The sequence below is a fragment of the Panthera leo genome, chromosome B1 (assembly GCF_018350215.1).
Source record: "Panthera leo isolate Ple1 chromosome B1, P.leo_Ple1_pat1.1, whole genome shotgun sequence".
NCBI lineage: Eukaryota > Metazoa > Chordata > Mammalia > Carnivora > Felidae > Panthera > Panthera leo.
Genome location: NC_056682.1, coordinates 37539890 through 37563873, shown reverse-complemented (window position 1 = coordinate 37563873; position 23984 = coordinate 37539890). Strand labels below are relative to the sequence as shown.

The window sequence follows — 23984 nt, the reverse complement described above, 5'->3', positions numbered from 1 at the left end:
TATTTGTATTAGGAAATCCACTGTTTGAAGGGATTTCAGGGAAGTTTCTTTTCACTTCCTCTGATAAAATATTGGATAAAAAAATGTTTTCTTTTTTCTGCCCTCCTGCTTTTATTTCTAAAAGTGAAAGGAGTTTAGGAAAGGTAGAAACACGGCCACCCATTCACCGAGGACAAAGTCACTTTAGCAGCTCTAGGTTTAGCCACAGAAAAACTACTCAGCTTCTAAGAACCAGGCAAACAATTTCCCACATTGGCAATTTGGCAGCAGTACAATGTTGAGGACACTTTCTCAACTCAGCTGAGAAAACTCAGGAAAGACCAAATGGAGGAACAGAGGACAAAGTTTTATGGTCTGTTGGGGATGTGCCAAAGAATATCAGATAATAGATGAAATGCAGTTTGTCATTTACCCCATTGGTTTCAGGGGCACACTGTGCTCAAAGCTGTTTCAATGGAATGAGTCACTCCTTGCAGAATCCACCACAGCTCAAGTTTAATCAGGCTTACAACAGCTTAGGAGAAAGCATAGCTATGTCCTCCCATAAAAGATGGGCCAGCTGAGGTAGCAAAGCATTAGAGGAAGAGCTATGGGTTACATTGATAAGGAGAGAACCGGGGAATGGCACTCATGGAAGTCGGGGGTAGGGGGAGGTATACCCAGGGGAGAGGGAAGTAAAGCCTGTTGAGCAGCCCATAGAGATCTCATGATTAGGGAAAGAGGTGGTCACTCTTTGGTCACTGAAGTCCAAGGCTCATGGATCCAACATGTGACAAGGCTCAGAGACCACTTTCTGCTGCTACTGCTTACTGCCAGGCTCCTTGTCACTGTCTTCCCCCAGAGAAAATTCCCTTGTGGGCTTCTGAGTTGCACATATCCGGGTCTCCATGGGGCAGTCCTGGCTCAGAATTGCCTGAAGCAAGAGTCAGGAAGAGAAATTACTGCATATATTTTACCAGTCTCCCAGTTCCCTTCCCTCACTAGCTTACTCAAGTCTAGTATTGTTCGGGAAAGAGTCAAGAAATGGGGTAGGATTCTTTTTCTGCTTCGTTTACAGGCACAGGCCTCCCAAGGCACCTAGGTGTAGCAACTCTAGTCAAGAGAAATATCTGGAATGCTTTTAATTGAATCTTAAAAGTGGTAATACAAACTATAGCAGGGAGTCAGCTGAAACTGGAACCATCCCCTATCAGACCCCTCTGTCTTCTTCCATCCCTTTGAGCAGCCCCCATATCCATCACTAAGCACACTTAGGGTGCTCACGCTGCAATAAAAAGAAAGTGTCTTATTAACTAAAATCATATGTTGTGGTCTCTTCCCTGGGTTTTGTACTTTAAATGATGACCTGGTAAAGATAATGGCAGAAAAAAAATATATATATATATATATAATTGCAGACATGAATTAATGAATGAATTAGCCTGGTGGAATTTTGCCTTCTTTGCGGAAATAATTTGGTAACTCATATTTTGCTAGTAACGAAAGTACAGGATGCTTTTGATGGCCCCCGCACCTGAGGTTCTCATTGTTCTTCTTTACTTAGGACCCTTTTTAACCACCCGATGTAAGAAGCAAAGTGGTTACATAGAAAAGGGAAAATAAGGAAGAAAACAAAGGAAACATAAAGGTGAAAATTAGATCAGAAAACATGGCAAAGCAGAAAAACACTCAAAGAGGGAGGAAATGGCATAGGATAAAAACAATGTGAGAGAGATATGGAAAAAAAAAAAAACCCAGATTATTATTTTTTTAGCAGCAGTCAGAGCCCCTTACCAGCTTTTCCTCCTTGGCTGGGGGGCTTCTCAGGTAGTAACAGAGAGGAGCATACATGATGTTGATGACCCCAATGATGACCATAAGCCAGGGGAAGCCAATGGCATGCACAATGGCTCCCCCGGTGGATGGGCCTGTGAGGAATAAACCAAATTTACCAGTGTTTATTGAGCCTTGATCACATAGAAGACACCATGCAAGGGGCAATAGGTGACCCAGAGGATGTCCTGAAGTCAAATATCTCCAGAACCTTAGGAGAATCAGCCTTCTGACTCTATTTCCAGTTGGTAAACAGTAAACAAGAGAAAATGGAAACCAGGTCCTGGGTGCTCCCTTCTCCCCTGCCAACATACCTATAGCAAAACCCATGCAAAAAGCTACATCAGCTATGGCATAGACACTCCCATACACCGAGGTATGACGCAGGTCCACCAGGTGTCCCATGATGGGCATCACAGAGGAATCCACCATACCTGTAGCCAGAGGAAACAGGACACTGTCAGCTCTACTCACAGTCCCTTCCCTTTTTGTGGCATCTTTCCTTCTTATTCTCCTTTAGTCTTTTTGCCTGCTATCCTCCCACTCAGCACTGACACCTATTCCTGGTAGGAGTTAGAAGTCCACATCTTTGTCAGCTGCCCTCCTGCTCCTTCTGTCTTTTCATATACCTCCTCTTATCTGACCCAAGGCCAAAATTCAGGAGGTTCTTATCTCCTTTAAAAGTACTCTTACCTATGGAAAAGCCAAGTCCTGCATTGGGGCCAATGAGACCAAAAATATTATAAGCCAGAGGAACCTGCAACAGGGAAGGGAGAAGAGTTCATCAGGAGTCCAGCTGAATCACCACAGAAACAAAGCGTTTTCATATGGAATGCATTTATTAGCCATGTGCTGTGTACCACATGTATTATCTATCTGGATTCTCACATCTCCTTATGAAGAAGAATCTTTACCTCCAATTTAAAGATATGAAAGTTAGATTGGTGCCATTTGGATTAAACATCCTATCCAAAGTTAAGATCTAATAAGTGGCAAGATTAAGTCTAAACCTCAAATTTGACTCCATTATACTATAACAATGCTTGAGCTTCTGTTGAATGAGCCCTCCCCCTACTTTAACCACCGCCCACCCCCCCACCCCAGACATACATTTCTGTCCTCACTATTCATTGAATAGTGTTTCCTCCCTTTTCTATTAGGAACATTCAAAGGTTTTAGTTAAATTCTAACTTGGTAGCCACTGGAGGAAGACAAAATACACCAACAACAAATTACCCATAATCTAGAGGGGCAGGTGGCATGTTTGGGGTGCTATATCAGCAAGCTTGTGAAACTCATTATTCTGCCTTACCAGTGCTCCACTGAGAGACTTCCTTTCCTCTTTTGCTGATTCCTTACCTCCCTCTCTCCTTGAGCATCTGTTACCTACACCTGTCCCAAAACATTTACCCCTCAGAGGTTTAAAATACCATTTAGATGTTAGTGGCTAAACACAATTTTAAGGATTATTCCCAAGGGGTATTTATATTTTACCAGCAGTTGTCTTAAGATTTACTGTGGGCTCACTATGTGTCAGACACTGTTGCTATTTATATGGACAGCCCTATGAAATGCTAACAGAATCCTCTCTACACAGATGGGGATACTGAACAAAAAGAGGTGACATATCTAGCTCAAGTCACACAAGCAGCAAGTGGAAAATCTGAGAATGAATGTGGAGCTCATGTTCCTGATCAGGACCTCCAGCCTTTCTTGAACACTGTATTCAGTGCTTTACAGCTCTAGTCTCATCTCCCTCAAGCCTAGGAGACAATTGTGCTGATGATTCCCATTATGGAGAGGAGAAAATGAAGGTTTAGAGAGCTTGAAGGGGGCTCTTGAAAATAAGAAAGTTCTTCTTTCTTTCTTTTTATACCAAATATTCTGGCACCAGAGCCTGCAACTCAGATGATGGTTCCCCTAGGGTCCTGTCATGGTGGGATGAATAAATTAAGTCATAAAAGTCATCACTCTGTTGGCCCCAGAAATAGATACCAACTTGGATAGTTTCATGTGCCCATACATAGGACCTCAGACCTCTGGCTACATCTGCCCCAATTACACTTCCTCCCTCCTTCCCTCCTCCTTTAATGGGATGCCTGATGGCATCTCTCCCAGTTCTCAATTCCTACCTATGCAGAAACAGTCCTTCCAACAATCATTGCCAAGTTAACCCTCCATTTATTTTAAAGGAAAGTGGTCTTTAAATGTCTCTCTCTCTCTCTCTCTCTCTCTCTCTCTCTCTCTCTCTCTCTCTCCCTCCTAGACTTATACTTACACAAAGCAAGCTGGTACCTATAACCATCATCCCAATCATGGAGCAGAGCCACCTGGAAGAAAAAAGCCATCAGCAAATATTGCTAAAGGGAGAAATTCCTACCACCCCTAATTCCAGGAATCCCTTAGGATGTGAGAAGATGAAGACATCTCTATATGACTTGTTTATAACCAGGTGAGAGATCTTTCCCTGTTTTTTCATTGCCCTCATCTATTCCAGGCTCCATATCTCTTTCCATAGTAGAAGCAGAGGAGGTGCAATGGAACATATTATTTCTTCCTCTAGAAGAGGAATCAACTTACTCAGAATGTACTTGCCCCTTGGTAGTAACCCTCAAACATAAATCATGCTACTCCCAGTTCACACTATATCTTCCCTATTCATATTTTTTCTGGTCTTCAAGGTTCATCTCAAAAGCCACAGAAAATACCATACTTCTTTCCTTTTCTGACTTCCTATAGCAGGGGTTTTAAGAACTTATTTTTTAAATCTTTATGCTGAGCTCCAAAGATAAAATTAAAGTTTTTCCCACTGTAGTTGAACAGAATCCATACTCATATTTTTAGCCCTCAACCTTTTACACTTGATGGCCTCTGAGGTCCCTCTAGAACTCTCTAGGGATCTATGGAACACAATCTGATAACCACTGCCCCCAAAGTACTGAGCTTTCTCATGACTGTTCTCTGTGGGGTTATTTTAGCACTTCAACTAGACAACAAACAACTGGAAATAAAGGTTATCCCTCACAACCAGCTCAGGGCCATCCTTTCTCTATATTGTCCTCACCAACTACCCACCCTCATCCTCCCTGTGGGCAGCTTTTATCTATGTGTACTTGTTCTAAACTTTAAATATCAGAGAAGCTGTTCATTATCCTAAGCTCAGGGACAACCTCAAAAGGTTCTCTCATCCTACATTCTTTTTATTCTCCACAGATTCCCAGGTTACATACCGACCCATCTTGTTTGCCAACACACCAAAGAGGTTGGTGCCAATGAGGTAGGACACACTGGCAGGCAAAAAAGCTAGACCTGTGGAAAGACAAAGGTCCTCATCTTAGGACATTCCCAGTTAACTATTACATAATTTATTTCCTACAAGACAGTTAAGTCTTCAAGGACCCCAAGCCACTTTGTTACCTATTACCTTCAAGGACCCCAAGCCACTTTGTTTTGTGGTTTGGAGATCCTTGTGCAAACCCAGAGAAGTTGACATAAGGCTCTCACCTCCATTTTCCTCAGGAGTAGGACTTTGTTTAGCTTTAATACAATGTGTTCCAAGCTCCCCACTTAAACTTCTTGAAGAATGGCTCTAATGAGCCATTTTCATGTATAAAATCCTTTTGATTATCAGCATAAGACCATCAGCATTAGAGAGAGAAATAAATATATCTTGGGACGTGAAATTCCTGCCTTGCTATTCACCTTTCTTTCTATTGCTCTGGTAATGATCTTGGGTATGTTACTAAATCTTTCTGAACTTTGGTATATACATCTGGCAAAAACAAAGCTATGACTCTATCATACCAATTTACACTGAGAAGTAAATTGTATAATGTATGTAAAAGTATTTTGTAAACTGAAGCACCAGCTACATTGCTTTCTCTGACTGTAGAGCCAGGTGGTTTAGATCATGGGCTTTGGAGCCACACAGTTTTGGGTTCAAACTAGTTTCGCTACTTTTTAGCTCTGTGACTTTGGGCAACTTACCCTCTCTGAGTCTCATTCATTCATTCAGTTTACTTTTAATGAGCTTTTACTATGTCTCAAGTGTTCTAGGATTAGAGGGGGTAAATAAGATAGACAAAATCTTAGCTTTTGGAGAGTTTACATTCCAAGAGAGGGGAGCCAGAAAATAATAAACACACAAACAAATGAATGAAAAAAGATAATTTTGTAAAATGATAAGTTCTGTGAAGAAAATTTAATGTGGTGACATGGAAGTGTGACCAGGAACAAGGCTAACTTCAGTTTGGGAGTTGAATACTTTTTTGAGGAGATGACATTTAAACTGAGATTTGCGAATCAAAGCAGAGCATTCAAAGCAGGGGGGAAAAAGCACATCTAATGCAAATACCTTAAAGAAGAAACCATTTGTCTGTAAGGAAGTCTGTGTGGCTGAAACACAATGAGCAAAGTGAAGAGTGATAAAAAAATATAGGTCTATGGGGGAATGGGTTAAATGGGTAATGGGCATTAAGGAGGGCACTTTTCAGGATGAGCACTGGGTGTCATATGTAAGAGATGAATTACTGGCTTCTACTCCTGAAGCCAAGGCTACACTGTATGTTAACTAACTTGAATTTAAGTAAAAAAAAAAAAAAAAGAAAGAAAGAAAATGTAAGCCTAGAATTTGGGATTTATTCCAAGTGCAATGGGAAACTTTGGAGGGAAACAACATATTTTAATTTACATTTTTAAAAGTCCTCTGGTTGTGGTTAGAAGAATGGGATCACAGGACAAGCATGGAAGTCAGAAGATTATTTGTAGAACCCAAGAGGAAAGTGACAATGCTTCAGCTTAGAGGTCACAATAGAAAGAAGTGAATAAAATCAGAGGTGTTAAGGTGGTAGAGTCAGTGGAATTTTCTGTCAGATTGGGCGTGGGCATAGTGGGAGTGAGGGAAAGAAAGAAATCAAGGATCACTCTTTTTTGTCTTACTTAATTTGGTGTACTACTTAATTTTGTCTTACTTAATTTGGTAGAGGAAGAGCTTGGGGGAAAAAACATGAAAGGTTTGAAATGTGTATTAAATATCCAACTGGAGATGTCAGGATGTGAGCATACAAGTCTAGACAAGTCTAGACAAGTCTGATCCTAAGCACAGATATAATGTTTGACTCATTGGTTTATACATGGTTCTTAAAGCCATAGGGAGGGCTGGGATCACCTCTGAAATATCAGATAGAGAAGAATAGAAATCCAAGGTCTGAACCTTCAGGGACTCTTAACTTTAAAAGTTAGCAAAAGAAGAGGAGCTAACAAAGGTAATAAGAAGTAGCCAAAGAAGTGGTTGAGAAGGGATGGAATGCAGAAAAAGAAGTAGAAGAAGAAAGAAGAGGAAGAGGAGAAGAAGGAAGAGGAGGAGAAGGAAGAAGATAAAAGAAAAAAAGGAGGTGGAAGAGGGAGTTGAGCGAGGGAGGAGGAGAAGAAAGAGGTGGAGATGGGGGGAGGAGGAAGAAGAAGAAAAAGGAGTAATAGTGGTGCTGGGGGCAGGTGGGGGTGGGGTGGTAATGGTGGTGATAGTGGTGGTGGTAGTAGTAGTAGTATTAGTTGTTGTGGTTGTAGAAATAGCAGCAGTAGAAGTAGCTTGGCCTCTGAAGGAGTTGGGATGCTGCAACCATAAAGAGAAGGCAACGAATGTGGGTACAAGTGCAGGGAATATGTGAGTTCCTATCTCATTGCTTCTATTTTCTCAATGACTAGGAGATGAGAAGGATGAAGGTAAAGGAATCAGGGTACAGAGGAAGTTTGAATGGATAAGTGTAAAATTATCATTTCAGAAAGTTGGAAGGAGAACAAAACTGGGGACTTAGAAAAATGTTGTTGGGTAATATGAAAACCTACTTCAATTTTTGTAAAGTAACTCCACAACCAGCAGTGAGCCCAATGCGGGGCTTGAACTCATGACCCTGAGCTGAGATCAAGAGTCAGACACTTAACCAACTGAATAACCCAGGTGCTCCTATGAAAACCTACTTTAGATTTGTAGCCATAAATATAAGGTTAAACTGAGAGCCTAGTTGTGTGTTTTCCTACAGCCCCAATCCACTACTCATGTGCAGACAAGGAGTGGGAAAACAGATTGGCTTAACCAGAATTAATGCTGTGCCAGCTGACAACCCTAGAGGGAGAGCAAGGCAAAGGAATTAGCAATGCTTTCAAAAGAGTAACATCATGATGGAATCCAAGCTGAGTAAATGAATAAGTGAGGATATGAGAAATGATGGAAATAGGAAAAGAATTGAGGCCAATGGATTGGTGAGCTTAGAGTAGCCAAAATTTGTTGATATGGAGATATTAGAATACCTGAGCAGGGAATATGTAAGTTGATAACCTGAAAGCTTGGAATTGAAATTTCAAAGGTGATACAATTAAAGGTTTGATTGGTTGAGGTGGAGAGGAGAAAGAAAAATTGCAAAAGATTATTGTAAGAAAGTAGATTAAGGAATAGGCCAAGATGTTGGTAAAGTTCTCCACCTGGATATTGAAGCCACCAAAAGTGGCTATAGGTGTAAAGGATAAAAGAATATGAACCAGGTATTGACAACTTTAATGAATGAGAATGGGTAAGTAAGGGGTCAATAGGTGATTGCAATGAAGAGAGGTAGAGGGGGGTATAATATGATGACATGATCTTCAAGAGTGTTTGGGTCTTTGAAGGAGAATTAAGAAGAAATGATCCAGCAGCAGCAAAAGTAAGCAAAGTCTAGAGGAATGTGGACTTCCATCAAGAGGGCTGGGAAAGGGTGTTCTCAGGAAACATTAGGGTTTCAGGGCAAGAGAAGATGAAGGAAGTGTTTGGAGAAGAAGATGAAGGCACGGGGACACATGTCAATGACAGGAGGTTCTACAAAGCCAGGGAGTTTTTGGAGGGGAAAATAGGAAATTGGGTAAAGATTAAGAAATTTATTTTTTTTAATTCAAGTTAGTTAACATACAATGTAGTCTTGGCTTCAGGAGTAGAACCCAGTGATTCATCTCTTATATATGACATCCAGTGCTCATCCCAAAAAATGCCCTCCATACTGCCCATATGAAATATGGCGTTAATAATAATTCCTACCAGATGGGCTGGTTGTGAGCTTTGAGATAATGTATGCCAACCATTTTTCACAGTGTCTGGGACACAATAAGTGCCCTCAGAGCACCAGCCTTAACTGTTAACATCATAACCAGTGAGTAGCAGGATCAGGACTTGAACCCAGGCCTTCTCCTTCCGACTTCCTGTGTCTCCACTACCCATACCAGTGGTGTGAGAGCACAGATGGCTCTGGCATAAGGGACTGTAGAGAATGCAGTGTGAGTTTCTTCAAGTCTCACTAGCCTCTCTATGCCTTTCTGTAGCTATATGAAGCAGTGTTGCCTGATGGAAACTGTCATGATGATTACAATTAAACCCAAAGTACAACAATTCACCAGTTATTGGTCAATGGCTTGTTTGACTTTAATATTCTCTTCAATGGGCTGAAAGTGAAGCATATCTTAGTGTATTTGTCTATTTGTACAGGGCATCAAAACTGTACCCAGTTGTTTATTTGTAATTGCTTTTAAAAATTTAAAAGTATACCTACTCCATTTTTTACCTGAGATCTGGAAATGAGCATCTCTAAGAAGCCCACTAGCCACTTAAATACATCTCCTTAATATTGCTTTGAATGACATGGAATTTTCTAAATGAGATTTTCCTCAACTAACGTGGCTTGTTCTTTAGGATCTGGGTATAGGTTGCATTTCAATAGTATTTTGTGCAAAATAGGTGTTACAAACTATATGTCTACAGACAAACATATATTTTTCACAGCATATCTTCAAAGGAGCAGGAAATTACACATATCTGTGACTGTTTAAATAATTTCTAGAAAAATAATGATGAAAATAATAATTTTTATTTGCTGAGTATAACTATCCTGTATTCTTGTACTATGCTAATCCCTTTAGAATACATAGATATATTTAATCCTGAAAACATCTCCCTTTTTACAAATGGAAAAAAAAAAGTGGTGTGAAGTGGTATGAAGAGGTTAAATAACTTATCCAAGGTAACAACCAGTAAGTAATCAGGATTCAAACCCAAGTGGGCCTATTTCCAAAGCCTGTGCTGTTTCCTCCACTTAGAGTGCTGGGTCACTTAAAAAGTGTCCAGTCACAGACCACAAAGCACCCTCAAAACTGCTGTCTCCAACTCCTAACAACCATGAGAGGTTGTCTCCATTTAGTGCAATATTTTTCAGTGTGGTCACTGATACCACATCAGCATCACCAGGAAACTTATGAAAATGCAAACTTGATTCTGTCGAATTTCTGGGTGGGGCCCAACACTCAGAATTTTAACAAGCTTTTCAGATGATGTGAGACTTTTTGAAGCTAGACTTACAGATGCAGATAGCATTGAGGAAAGTTGTAAAGGATGGTGGGAGACAAAGCCTTATTGGTGTTTTGACTTACTCTCCAGAGGGCTTTCTGCTGCAGCCTCACCTCCATAAGGGACTGTGTGGAATCAGCCCAGTGAATTTCTTTTGGTGTCACTAGCCTCTCTATGCCTTTCTGTACCTAGAGGAAATAGTGGTCCCTAAAAGAAACTGTCATGACAATTACAGTTAAACCCAAAGTCAACAATTCAGCAGTTATTGAAGGCTGGTTCACTTTTCTCTCCTATAGGGTGAAGAAAGGCTGAAGAGGAGTTGTTCTGAGCTGTATTTGCCCACCTGCACCAAGAGCCTGAGCCAGCAGAGCCTTGGAGCAGAGGATGCTTTTCTATTACAAGCACCAATTCAATTAATTGTCATGGTCAGAGGTAGTCGCAGCCCAGAAAAATTCAATTTGAGGCTAGGAGTGCAGCTTGGAGCCTTGCTTAGAATTGTCCCCTAAAGAATTAGATTTAGTACTTTTTATTGTATACTGAATTTTATCAAATTCATATCAACTTCCCCTCTGGTCCCATAAGCTTCTCCTCTCTACAGTGACTGAATGACATGTAGCCTTCTATGTTCCCTTTTCTTAGGCTTCCTGAACCTAAGCTCATCTAAGCTCAGATGAGTCATGAGTACCTCTCACCATGAATCAGAGGAGGCTAGAGGCCTTTCTCACAGAACAACATACTCCATAAACACCTTGTTAGAGGTAAAAAGATAGCAAAAGAGTAATCTAGGGGAAGGGGAGTTGAAGAGAGAAAAGTGTGGATGTTAATGGTGGTGCATATTAATATTCCACAGGTGCAAAGCATTTCCACAAATTATAACATGTATTCCTCATATTACCCTTTGAACTAGACAGTATTCTGATGCCCTCTTCAGAGATGAAAAAAAATATTCTCAGAAAATTGATGTGGTTTGCATAAGTTTGCATAGCCAATCAATGGAGCTGAAATGAAAACCGAGGTCTTTTGACTAAAAATTATTGATCATTCTATGACTTAGCTGGGCATGTTGACTCTCCATAGCCCCTCTCAATCCCTCCCACCCCGCCCATCTCAGGATGCTTCTTGGAGTTACTGCCTGGCCACTCAGGCTCAATTTATAAGTATGGAAAGAGAAAATACAAATGAAAAAAAAAAAAAAAGAAAAGTGGTGACAAAGGAAGCACATTGTGACCCTGAAGACCTGGACCTGATAATGCTTCTCAATTACCTGAGAAATGGCCATGGCACACACCTCTGGCTAAGCCCAAGTTGGGGAATAAGGTCACTTACCTAACTGCCACTCAGGGGAACACATGGTCTGCATCATCCAGATGGGCAGTGTGGGCTCCAGCATGGCCACTCCCATGTTAGCAAAGCAGAGGGAGCCTGGAGAGACATTTCTGTGAGCCCCCATGGCTACCCTGAAGCCCAGACTCTTCCTATCCCAAAGGGAGGCATTGTCAGCTTACCTGCAGCCACCAGGATATAAGGGTCTTTGAGAAGTGTAAGAAGTGGAGTCCCCTTGGCACTCTGAGAACATGCACAACAAAAAAACATCCATTTGTACAGTGTACATCTCTCCTATTTTCATATAATCTGAGAATATGCAGACAGGACCTTAGAGACCATCTATGTCAGCTATGTTACAAGATGGTCAGCTATGACCATCTATGTTACTGAAGAGAGCAGACACACAAGTTAAAGGAGATAAAGTGACTTGTCCAATGTCACAGAGTCACCTGGCAGTTTACCTCCTGTATATAAGACAGACAATGTAGTAGTCATAAAGAGTAGGACAACATATTCCATACATGATTCCTGCCTTCAAATGATCATCAACCAGATGAGAGTGGATTGTCAGCAAGGCCAGCTTTGGACAATGGATGTCTGGACTTCTGCTCTTGGGCCTTACCACTAGATCTCACTGGCATTAATGTTTGCCCTGGGAGAACCACAGGCAAAGTACTGAATCCCAAAGGTGAACACAGAGGTGATAACTTAGAAAGCTTCTCAAGCATTCTGAATGCTTTATTCTAACCATTTTGAGCCATACTAGACAAGTATAGCAGAAAGTGTTTGAATATCTAGATTAAAATGTGAGCCTATGGACACCTGGGTGGCTCAGCCTGTTAAGCGTCCAACTCTTGGCTTTAGCTCAGGTCATGGTTTTGTGGTTCTTGAGTTTGAGCCCTGCGTTAGACTCCACACTGATGTGCAGAGCCTGCTTGGGATTCTCTCTCCCCCTCTCTCTCTGCCCCTCCTCTGCTCATGCTCTCTCTCTATACCAAAATAAACTTTAAAAAATAAAAATAAAAATAAAATATAAGTTCTAAATATTCAGTTCTAACTTCTGTCTACCCCCAGCAAATTTTTATTCCAGCTAAACTCAATCATTCCATCTTCTTCCCATTCATTTAGTGGGTTATTTTTGCCTAACTAACTTCGTGGTTATTTTTGCCTAAACTATCTTCCTTCTCTCTACAGGTCCAAATCGTCCAAATTCTACCCTTCTTCATAGTCAATCTTAAATAGCTCCTTCTTTTCCACAGTATTCCATGACTCAGTAGCTGGAGCTTCTCCCACTTTCAAACTTCCTGAATTCTGTGCCTTAATCCATGGTGCTAACTACATCTTATCTTGTAATAGAATGAATAGTTTTGGTATGATAATCATCTGTGCATACACACAAGGGTGGATTGAGATATTCAGAGATATTAAAACTAAACATATAATTCAAATTAAAGAGACAAACCTAAATCATAAAATACACATAAAGAAGTCCAATAAGCCCTTTGGCCCAAAAATTCCACCTCTAGAAATTTATTCTATAGATTACTTCCAATGTAATAAAATGTATATACATAAAGTTATTAATTGTAGCACTATTTATAATTGCAAAGTACTAGAAACTACCTAAATGTTCAAATCTATGAGATTGAATAAAATATGGTACATGCACAATGGCATTTCATACAGCCAGAAAAATAATAATTGAATTTTTTGCATATCTGTAACATTACCATCTAAGTCAAAATTATTGAAAAAGATATTAGAAAATAATTTCTCCTCTCACAACACTTTTGACACTGAATGTGGGAACTTTCACCAAGCAATTCTTCAGTTCTTTGTGGGCACCAATTGGTTGTCCTAGAATGTAATTCAATTCTGACACTAAGTACTTGGAGTTAGCACACACCCCACAGATTAACAACTTGGTCCCGCAAGACTGCCCCCACTTCAGATCCCAATTGCAAGTAGTGTGTTCCCATATTACCCACACTTCTGTCTGATGTGGCTATAAAATCAAGGTTTTTAGATCAAACTTTCCCACATTTTCTGTACTTACTTGTCTTTTATTCTATGTGGTTTAATATGAATTTCTCAGAGCCATCTTTGGCTTGGGGTCAGACAAATACCAACTCTGATATTTAATTTTTTTTAACATTTATTTTTGAGACAGAGAGAGACAGAGCATGAACAGGGGAGGGTCATAGAGAGAGGGAGACACAGAATTGGAAGCAGGCTCCAGGCTCCGAGCTGTCAGCACAGAGCCCGACGCGGGGCTCGGACTCACGGACCGTGAGATCATGACCTGAGCCGAAATCGGCCGCTTAACCGACTGAGCCACCCAGGCGCCCCCCAACTCTGATATTTAATCGTGATAGGATGATAGTGTGCAAAGATGCTCTTGGTGGAGAGATTGAACAGCATCTAAAGTCTTCTCTAGCTCTGAGGTGTTATAACCATGAATTCACAGGTCCCAATGTCATTCCCTCTTGTTCTGAGTTCATATATATAAATTCTGTAATGTTTCTTTAATTTTTCATAAGGTCCTTCCTCCATCTTTGTCCAACATCAAACCAGACTCCCTCACCATCCCCAACATTACCCTAAATATGGACCTATCTTGGAATCCAGATATAGTTCTCACTTTCCATCACTCCACTCTTCTTCACCTTTCTTCTTATGGTTTGACAGGGATGATCTAGGGGAGACTGGGTCTTAGCACTTAACCATTCTATATATCCCTTGGCAATGGAGCTTGGTGCCCTCTTACCTCAGGAGAGACTTTGGAAGGCTGTAGGATACACAGCTGGAGTGCTAAGAAAGAAAGAGGCAGAGAAAGAGACAGTTTAGTTTGTCCACTGATTATTTGGAAACTCCAGTAACAGCCATAATTCTATTGCTATTATCACCCTATCATGTAGAGATCTAACTCTCTGAATTTCTTCCTTCTTTCCAAGAATGGGGCAGTCCTTGATTTTTCAAGTATGTCAAGACTGACACCATAGCAAAGTACATTGCCAACCTGATTTAAGCTATCATCTGTCTGGTGATCTCTTATGGTGACTTACCTCCATTTAGTAGCGCCAGAAAGGCCAATATAAGGAAGGGTGAAGACCGCCCAACAAACACATACATCACACTTCCAAAAGGAGCTCCCACTGGAAAAGAAAAACAGATTTCAGAGGTAAGGGTCAATTCCTAGTTGGTGTGATTTGTCCACATATATCCAATGAGATTTACCAAAGCTCTACGAGGCACTGAGCTCCACATGAGGTTCTGGGGATTCAGAGATGAAGAAGACCTGGTTCCCAGGGGCTTACTTTCAAATAGAGAAAATGCATGTGATTGGGGTGGGGTGGGATGACCCAAATAATTAGAACATGGTGAAAAGTAAAGTTCAACAGGAAAGTTTCAATCTACAAAGTGCTGTGTAAACACAGTGCAGTGAGTTCAGGTGGCCACAAGGGCTTTGTCAAGTGGATAATACAGGTGGGGAAGAAGCATAAGTGAAGAACATTGAGGTGTCATAAAAGAGACTGTAGTTGGAGAAGAAATAGAATGAAGTCAGTTCAGTGTTCAGTCACTAGAATGTGAGTATTTGGGAGAGAAAGAGTAGAGGTGGGGAATGTTGATGCCAAATAGTCAAGTGCCCCGTATATCCAGATAAAGCATGTATTTGGCCTTGTGAGCTATGGAGAAACATGTTTTTTTAGCAGGGGAGAAATGCCACCAGCTCTGGGCATAGGACATTTTTTCTGGTGGCAACTTGGGGGAAGAAAGGAAGGTGAACGAGATCAGGCAGTAGGCTGGTTCCAACTGAGATGTGATGAGGAACCAACCTTGAGGAAGTAGCTATACAGAATATACTGGGCTTATCCATTTGAGAGTGAAAAGTGATAAAGGAGACCAAGATGAACCAAAATTTTAGCTTGGGTGGGAAAATGGATATTAACAAAGAACAGGGTTTTTGTTCCCTCTTCTCCCATGGTTGTGGTGGGAGGTGGGGTATGGACCAGGGAACAGACCTTTGGTGTTTTTCCCTCAATTAGATTGCAAGGAGGGGAGAAACCATGTGTGAGGCTTCTTACCCATATCCCCTCTGTCCTAACATTGTGCTTGGCATGAAATAAGTGCTCCGTAAAATATTTGACTTGTTGGACTAGTCAAATGAATCATATGAGAGATGAACCTCAAAGGAAGTATGTTACAGCTTGGGTTTTTAGGCCAGAAAATGTGAGTCTATATCCTGGCTCTGGCATTTTCTGTATGTGTAATCTTGGATGGTTGCTTAAACTTTTTAGTTCTCATCTGTATAATGAAGACAATAATTCCTCCTTTATAGTGGTGTGATGACTAAGAGAGATTATGTCTGCAATATATTTAGCACAAAATCTGTCAAGGAGCTCCTTTCATTTTGAGAGCACTAGCCATGTGTGGAAATTGAGGTGAGACAGTGGCTGCTAACATGGGTTTCTGGACCATTCCCAGGCCCTCATGGGCTATTAAGCTTCTTAAGGGGAAAGAGACTTTGCCTTTTTTGGGAAACATTTCAGAAGGACTCCACATGTAATTGGAAAGAAAAGGGGAAAAAAAAATACTGTCTTCCTTGAACTTAGAAACACCTGCCTCCTGGATCCATCTTCAAAGAGTATGCACTACCCTACCCTCTGAACCTAGATTTGGGTCCAGGTTATGCTTACTCAGCACTCCCAAAGCCAGGCCCCCCAAGGCAATTCCCATGGCATGCCCTCTCTCATAGTCATCAGTGTAGACACTTGCCAGCATCCCAAGACCTGAAAGAAGAGTTACATAATGGAGTTAGCATACAGGAGCCCTCTGTCTGCCTCTTTCACTGAATTCTTGGTCTATTAGTTCTTAGTCTTCTATCCCTATTATATCTTCAGGGATCATCTTACCTAGAGTTCCAGTTTGAGGGTTTTTATAAAACTTAATGCATAGTACTTTATAAATACTGTCCTCACTGGTCCCCCAAACTCTCACATTGCTGTCTCCTTCTGCTCACAATATTGTTGGAAGTGTAAAAGTCTCTGGGAAGGGTAATACAGAATACCACTGTCCATTGATTCTGCATTTCATTGCATTTTATCATTCCCTATCTTATTTTCCTGAAGGAATGTATATGAGGTAGGTCAAAAAAGGAAAAAAATCTATAAACACAGAACACTATTCTATTCAATGGAGGTGCTAAAGGAAGACATAAACAGAGTATCTGGAAGACAGCATGGGTTGGCCTTTATGTCAGTTGTTCATGTGAAAAATGGCATAAAATATCTACTTCATAGGATTACATTAAATGTTGTATTTGATGATACTTTTCAAAGTGTGATAGGGTTACTGGTAGTATTCACATTATTCTTCCTATAAAATGTTAAGAGGGGGACAGAGAAAAGACCATGGAGTAGCATTAAATACAAACCTGGCCTACTGCATGGTCTTACTGAACTTACTTGGACCTAAGATGGCTATATCCAAATATTATCAGAGGAAGTTGTGTCAGGCTTAGGTATTTATAACACTGCCAATAACTACAATTATATTGTTTTTGTTTATTCTTTTAATGTTTATTTATTTTATTTTTGAGAGGAGGGGGAGGTGGGGGGGCGGGTTGGGAATAGAGAATCCCAAGAAGGCTCCACGTTGTCAGCATGGAACCTGATGCAGGGCTTGATACTACAACTGTGAGATCATGACCTGAGCCAGAATCAAGAGTTGGACACTTAACTAATTGAGTCACCCAGATGCCCCCAATTGTCTTGTTTTTGAATCATAATTTCTTCCTACTAGGATACTTTCTTATCTATTCATATAAATCTTATAGGGTCTGAAGATGGTAAGAGATGTATGGGTGTGTGTGTTGGGTGTGTGTGTGTGTGTGTGTGCATAAGATGTCAGTATTACCTGCAACAGAAGAAAATGAGGATCCAATGCCTTGAAGGGTTCGAGCCACAAAAAGTAGCGTATAGGTACCAGAAAAAGCAAACACTGAGTAAAGAGAACAGCAAGAATGCTCCAGTTAGCAAATTGTCTTTATCCCTGGCCACCAGAAAATATGCCCATGATATTATAGATATAAGCCACTAGATATATGTTTTAATAAAGCATGATCACTGCTTTCTGTTTTTGGATTTGTCTTTCTAATCTCCCATGCCTTATTTAGGATTTAATTTTCATTGACATGAAAACTGAGAAACCACAGAAACATAAACCAATTCACCACACAGTGGATGGAAGGCTGGATTTCCACATTTCCTGTCCAAAGCTCAACATCCTGTCCATTGGAATCATGGCTGCCCAAAAACTTTAATGCCTTTAGATCCTACTTCTCAATCCTTTATATTCAACACCCACATTTGACCTTTGCCATTGTTGGGCTCCATTGGGTCATCTAAAGTGAGAGGACAAAAGCTATGTGTAATTGAAGGACCATTGGCATTGGGTAGAAAATAATATCTTGTGATCCAATCAGGTATTTCCTCTTATTTTACCTGGAAGATCTTTTAACCAAATCAAATCAGTGAGTATGTGTTAAGTAATACCAAACACACAGCTATCATATACAGACTCTGTAGCAGATGTGAAATAAAGAAAACATCCAGTTCATGCCCTTTAAGAGGTTCAGCCTACTCAAGACTAGCATACAAAAAACTGAGTACCAAATAGAAATACATTATCAAAAACTAAATTACAGGGTGTTGGTAGTAAGCTTGGTAAATCTAGACATGTCTCACCTCCATTTCAGGACAATGTCCCTGAAAGAAAGAAGACTCTCTCCCAAAGTATTTGAATCAGCAGAATTTGAATCCATTTACCCTTTCATTACAGATGTGTTTGGTTGTTTGCTGTCTTATAATTTTCTCCCATTACTTCCTGACATGATCATAGTCTCTCAAACATGCATGGACTTGGTTTCTCTTTGCTGGCTTTCTAATGCCTTCTCCTAAGCTTTCTGATTTTCAGTCTGTTCAAGGTTGGCTATTCCTATTTTCTTTGAGAATGGAGTTACCAACTTGTTACAGTTTGCCAAAGACTTTGCATTCTGGAAGGCCCCTGAATCTCAGGCAAAATAGAATGGTTGATAACCCTATGTAGGAAAACCAAAACAATTTCTTTCTCACTTTGCCCCCAAACATGGTCTGCCATTTCACTCCTAATTACATTAAGCATAGGTCTCAGCTGGAGGCCCTTAAGGGTAATAATGGGCATCAGCAACCTCTTTTCAGTATTTAAAAAACCCTAAAGAGATGCCACATAAAATTCTGTAAAGAGCAAACATTTGCTAGAATTAGGCCAATTCAGTATAGCAACACTGGTTATAGCATGGAAACAATAATTATTATTTAATTGCAGAGAATCAAGCAAGGACCTTATACTAAAGAGTTTGGGATACTATAGCATTATCTTATTTTGCAGGGTGCTTGTTTTATCTCCCCAGACACACATCATAAACCTCTGGACTGGAACCATGTCATTTCATTCTTTAACTCCCCTCAATGGCTTTTGCCATCAAGACATAATATGTGTGCTCTACAAAGTTTTTTGGTGAGAATTATGGTCTCATTTGATAAAACAGAATCCTATTCATTTTTAATCTATTATGTGGCATGGACTGAGATTCTACAAGTTCAATAAACATTTCTAACTTGAATTTCCTCACTTTCTTTTATTTAGCTAGAATTTTCACAAGTAAGCTGCAGTTCTCAGAACTTCACACATCAAGCTTCTGCTCTTTGCAGCTTTCCAACCCTGAATGCAACAAATTCCTGTTAAGCATTGGTTGATAAGAGTTAAGCCCTATGCTGAAAGGGAAGAAAACTTGAAGAAAGGCAATAGAAAAAGCAGAAAAGTAACAAAAAGGTGATAAGAAAAACAGGAGAGAGAAGGAAATAATGTTACTGGAAGCAGAGTAAGCAGAGGCAAGCTACCTTCTCCTGTATTAACCTCCCACCCCCCTTCATTCCTTCTTATTTTAATTCTCAGGGTCAATTTCCAGACATAATTTGTTCACTTACTATTTTTATTCCATCTCTATTTTATTAGAACATTTATATTATACTGGATAGACTGTCTTTATTTTTCTTTTTTTTTAAACAAAATTATTTCTCTAAACTATAACCTTTAATGTCTTTACTTGAAGGCAGTAGACTCTTTGGTATTATCCAGTTGCTATTGTCCAATTTAGATTCTTTGCTGGTGGCCCTTTACCTTTGTGTATCAAAATAATACAAACTTTCTCCAAATATGGGAGGTTTGTACTAAACTCATTCAAGGGACTACTGATACACACACACACACACACACACACACACACACACACACACTATAGCCCACCTATTTAAAAAGTATTTACAATTTTCCCCAGCTGATGGAAGCAAAGTGTCTTTTCTTCTATAGCAGAATATACAAATTCCAAGTAGAATGATTTGCCACTACTGCTCTAGTCCCTATATCAAAAGCAGCAAAGTATTTAAATCAGTGTCAGGCTATTTAGATACTACCTAGCTAGCTTGACCCTACTCTCTTTATTGTAGTGGATGTGATAAAATCAAAGGTAATCAATGAATAAAATAAAAGATGAAGCAAATTACTTACTAACTGTGGAGAGAAACAGGATAACAAAGCCAACAAACATGGGGATGTGATATCCAATCCTAAAAGAGAATTAAAAAGAAAAAGATACAGTCCCAATAGGCATCCATATACTCGGACTATATATTTTTTTCTTATAATTGGGAATATAAATGCAGTTATTGAGTACATGGAAAACATGTCTCTGAATGCAAGTTTAGAGATGAATATGACATATGAATGTGTATAAGCAAATAAACAAATATGCAAATTTACCCAGAGACCAGGGCCAAAATCTTTTTTTCCAGGAAGGATGCCCTAGTCAGAGTATATATCCCTTTGAAACATCAGGGTAATCCCAAACACTTCTAACAAACCAGTGTTCTAGATTGCAGTAGTCCTGCCTTTGAGATATGTTCCAGAGCACTGAAATAACATCAACAGTATACTTCTGACCATTGGTTCTTTTCTTGGTACTCAATAGTCAGTACATCATTAAGAAAATTTGAGCTCCATGGCATTTCATCAATACCATGTTATCCTTTGGGTAAACAGCTGACTCCGCAGAGATAGACAAGTGAGTTCTTTTCTTCCTCTAACTACCTTTATGATACCACAGCCCATCCTCTTGCTTCTGAGCCAGTGAGTACCATGTAGAGCACTGAACTTATTGAGATACCTGTTGATGAAAGGTCCCACGAATGGGTTGACCAGAAGTTGCATCAGAGCCTTTGAAGCAAACAGAACCCCAACCCGTATGTTCTCTTCCTCCAAAAACTCTGTGCCTTGCAAGCAGTTGTTTTGTTGTGCTGGGATGGCTTCAGTGACTAGAGGAGGGATGGTACCAGAAGTGCGATCTGTCCATGCTGTGCCACTGGGTGCACTTTCTTTAATAGCCATGGTGTCATTTCCAAAGAAGGAGAAGATTGTGGAAAAGGCACGAGGAGTAAGGACATGCTGGGAAACTGTGGTGGTGCCAAGGTGCAGAGGAGTGTTGATTTCTTTGAACTCTGTGGCATATAGGAAGTTGGGTACAATGGGCACTGAAAGTCAAGAAGGACAAGTGATGAGGGCTAAGGATACTTTTTAATGCTAATTGGTTCAAAGGCATTACTATAGGCTCTATATCATGCTCAGTGTGACATGATTTGAAGCCTACTAAAAGACTGCGCCATCCAAATTATCCTTTTAGATTAAGTAAATTCCAACTAACATAAAATTGGTCGCATTACTCCTGGATTCTGTATGGGCCAATCACCTACTCACTAACATTTATTTTTAATCACAAAATCATTATTTATGGAGTTTTCACAATTTTTCTCAAACATACATACAGAGAGTGGGGAAATTTTCAACTCACCAGATGCTCACTTTCATAGCTGAGGTTGAACAAGGCAAGCTTTGTCTTACTGTTTCAGCTTTCATACAGAGATGGCAAAGAATGGAGATGGTAGGGTCAGGGAAGTATAGTGCAAGAAGGTCTAGCTCTGGGATCAGTTGGACAGAGCTTGAACCCCAACTTAGCATCTATTAGTAGGGAAGTCACAGAACACTTCTGAACCTCATTTACCTTTTGTGTTTTTCAAGTCCACTCACTGCTAAATTTTAGCAGGGTGTGTGCTCCCTGCTGGAGCCCAGACCAAATTAACCCCCAGGGCAGAGACATCCAAACATACCCACTACAGTAAGTAGCATGTTGTCCAGGAGCAGAGCAACAAACACCACCACCAGTACCAGCTTCCGGGACTCTCTCCTCTCCTTTAGCAACTGCTGAGGAGCATCCCAAACTATCCTGAGCATGGTGAGAGCTGGGCTGAAGGTGTCTTCTCCAGTTTCTTATGGAAGGTCCTCTTACAGCTATAGGTCTTCTGCAGCCTTTACAGAAGAGGGGAGAAATCCTGCCCAGACAAGTGGAACTCACTATTAAAATAAAAAAGTGCAAATAGTTGCAGATACTAGAATGGTATTTGAACAATTTCCATGCCTGTGTCTCTGTTCACTTATACATCTCAACAATTCTACTGGGTTCCTGGAATGCCTTATAAGAAAGCACTGCTTACCACCTTTTTATATCTGGAATTCTACCTAGCATATTTTTTTTCTTTTTTTCAAATTTTTATTTAAATTTCTATTTGAATTCTTTATATATATACATATATATACATATTTAAATATATAATATATTAAAAATATAAATATTATTTTATTTAAATTCTACTTAGTTGCACTAACTACAGTGCAATGTTGGTTTCAGGAGTACAATCCAGTGGTTCATCACTTACATACAACACCCAGTGCTCATCATAACAAGTGCCCTTCTTAATACCCATCATCCTTCTAGCTCATCCCCCACCCACCTCCTTCCATCAACTCTCAGTTTGTTCTCTATGAGAAAGAATCTGTTATGGTTCACCCCCCCTCCCTTTTTCCCCTTTCCCGTATGTTCATCTTTTTTGTTTCTTAAATTCCACGGATGAGTGAAATCATGGTATTTGTCTTTCTCTGACTGACTTATTTCACTTAGCATAATACTTTTTTTTTAAATTTTTTTTTCAACGTTTTTTATTTATTTTGGGACAGAGAGAGACAGAGCATGAACGGGGGAGGGGCAGAGAGAGAGGGAGACACAGAATCGGAAACAGGCTCCAGGCTCCGAGCCATCAGCCCAGAGCCTGACGCGGGGCTCGAACTCACGGACCGCGAGATCGTGACCTGGCTGAAGTCGGACGCTTAACCAACTACGCCACCCAGGCGCCCCAATACTTTCTAGCCCCATCCATGTTGTTGCAAATGGCAAGATTTAATTCTTTTTTAAAAATTTTTTAGGTTTATTTATTTATTTTGAGGGAGAGACCACAAGCAGAGGAGAGACAGAGAGAGATGGAGAGAGAGAATCCCCAGCAGTCTCTGCACTACCAGTGCAACACCAGGGCAGAGCCTGATGCAGGGCTCGAACTCACAAACTGTGAGATCATGACCTGAGCCAAAGTCAAACGCTTAACCAAATGTCAAACTGAGCCACCCAGGTGCCCCAAGATTTCATTCTCTTTGAATTCTGTGTAATAATCCAGTGTGTGTGTGTGTGTGTGTGTGTGTGTGTGTGTGTGTAAGCGTGTGTGTATCACATCTTCTTTATCCATTTATCAGTTTATGGACATTTGGGCTCTTTCCATAGTTTGGCTACTATTGATAATGCTGCTATAAACATCAGGGTGCATGTGCCCCCTTTGAATCTGTATTTTTATATCCTTTGGATAAATACCTAGTACTGCAATTGCTGGATCATAGGGTAGTTCTGTTTTTAAATTTTGAGGAACTTCCATACTGTTTTCCAGAATGGCTGCACCAGTTTGCATTCCTGCCAAAAATGCAAGAGGGTTCCTCTTTCCCGATAGCCTCACAAACACCTATTGCTTCTTGTGTTATTAATTTTAGGCATTCTGATAGGTGTGAGGTGGTATCTCATCATGGTTTTGATTTGCATTTCCCTGATGATGAGTGACATTGAACATCTTTTCATGTGTCTGTTAGCTATCTGGATATCTTCTATGGAAAAATGTCTATTCATGTCTCTGCCCAATTTCTAATTGGATTTTTGTTTTTTGGGTGTTGAGTTTGAGAAGTTCTTTATAGATTTTGGATACTAACCCTTTATCACATATGTCATTTGCAAATATCCTCTCTCATTCCATAGGCTACCTTTTAGTTTTGTTGATTATTTCTTTTTGCTTTGCAGAAGCTTTTTATCTTAAGTTCCAGCAATTCATTTTTGCTTTTGTTTCCCTTGTCTCTGGAGACATGTCTAGTAAGCAGTTGCCATGGCTGAGGTCAGAGAGGTTGTTGCCTGTGCTCTTCTCTAGGATTTTGATGGTTTCCTGTCTCACATTTAGGTCGTTCATCC

At 40.2% G+C, this 23984-nt stretch overlaps 1 protein-coding gene across 3 annotated transcripts; it reads right to left on the bottom strand.

Annotated features, from left to right (window-relative positions):
• Positions 1-799: 799 nt before the first annotated feature.
• SLC18A1 (solute carrier family 18 member A1) lies at positions 800-21883 on the bottom strand. 3 transcript variants are annotated; one of them, XM_042933858.1, is made up of 15 exons: positions 21760-21883; positions 20763-21126; positions 20108-20166; positions 17417-17500; positions 16198-16290; positions 14566-14655; positions 14268-14311; positions 11680-11740; positions 11501-11596; positions 5043-5121; positions 4091-4142; positions 2506-2569; positions 2127-2246; positions 1774-1907; positions 800-913 (listed from the first exon to the last, which is right to left on the bottom strand). In XM_042933858.1, the coding sequence occupies exons 1-15, from the start codon at positions 21881-21883 to the stop codon at positions 800-802; spliced, it is 1578 nt and encodes a 525-aa protein (XP_042789792.1). The 3 variants fall into 3 exon arrangements, with proteins under 3 accessions (XP_042789792.1, XP_042789793.1, XP_042789794.1); XM_042933859.1 differs by lacking the exon at positions 11501-11596; XM_042933860.1 differs by lacking the exon at positions 1774-1907 and having other exon boundaries at positions 825-913.
• Positions 21884-23984: the final 2101 nt, after the last annotated feature.

Bases quoted from the DNA above. Each gene is read 5' to 3' on its own strand.
- SLC18A1 (XM_042933858.1), bottom strand. From the start codon at position 21,883: ATGCTCAGGATAGTTTGGGATGCTCCTCAGCAGTTGCTAAAGGAGAGG. The intron at 5,122-11,500 runs GTAAGTGACCTT...GTCTTTCCACAG, and splicing joins TTCCCCTGAGTGGCAGTTAG to GTCTAGCTTTTTTGCCTGCC. The intron at 1,908-2,126 runs GTATGTTGGCAG...TATTCCTCACAG, and splicing joins TTGCATGGGTTTTGCTATAG to GCCCATCCACCGGGGGAGCC.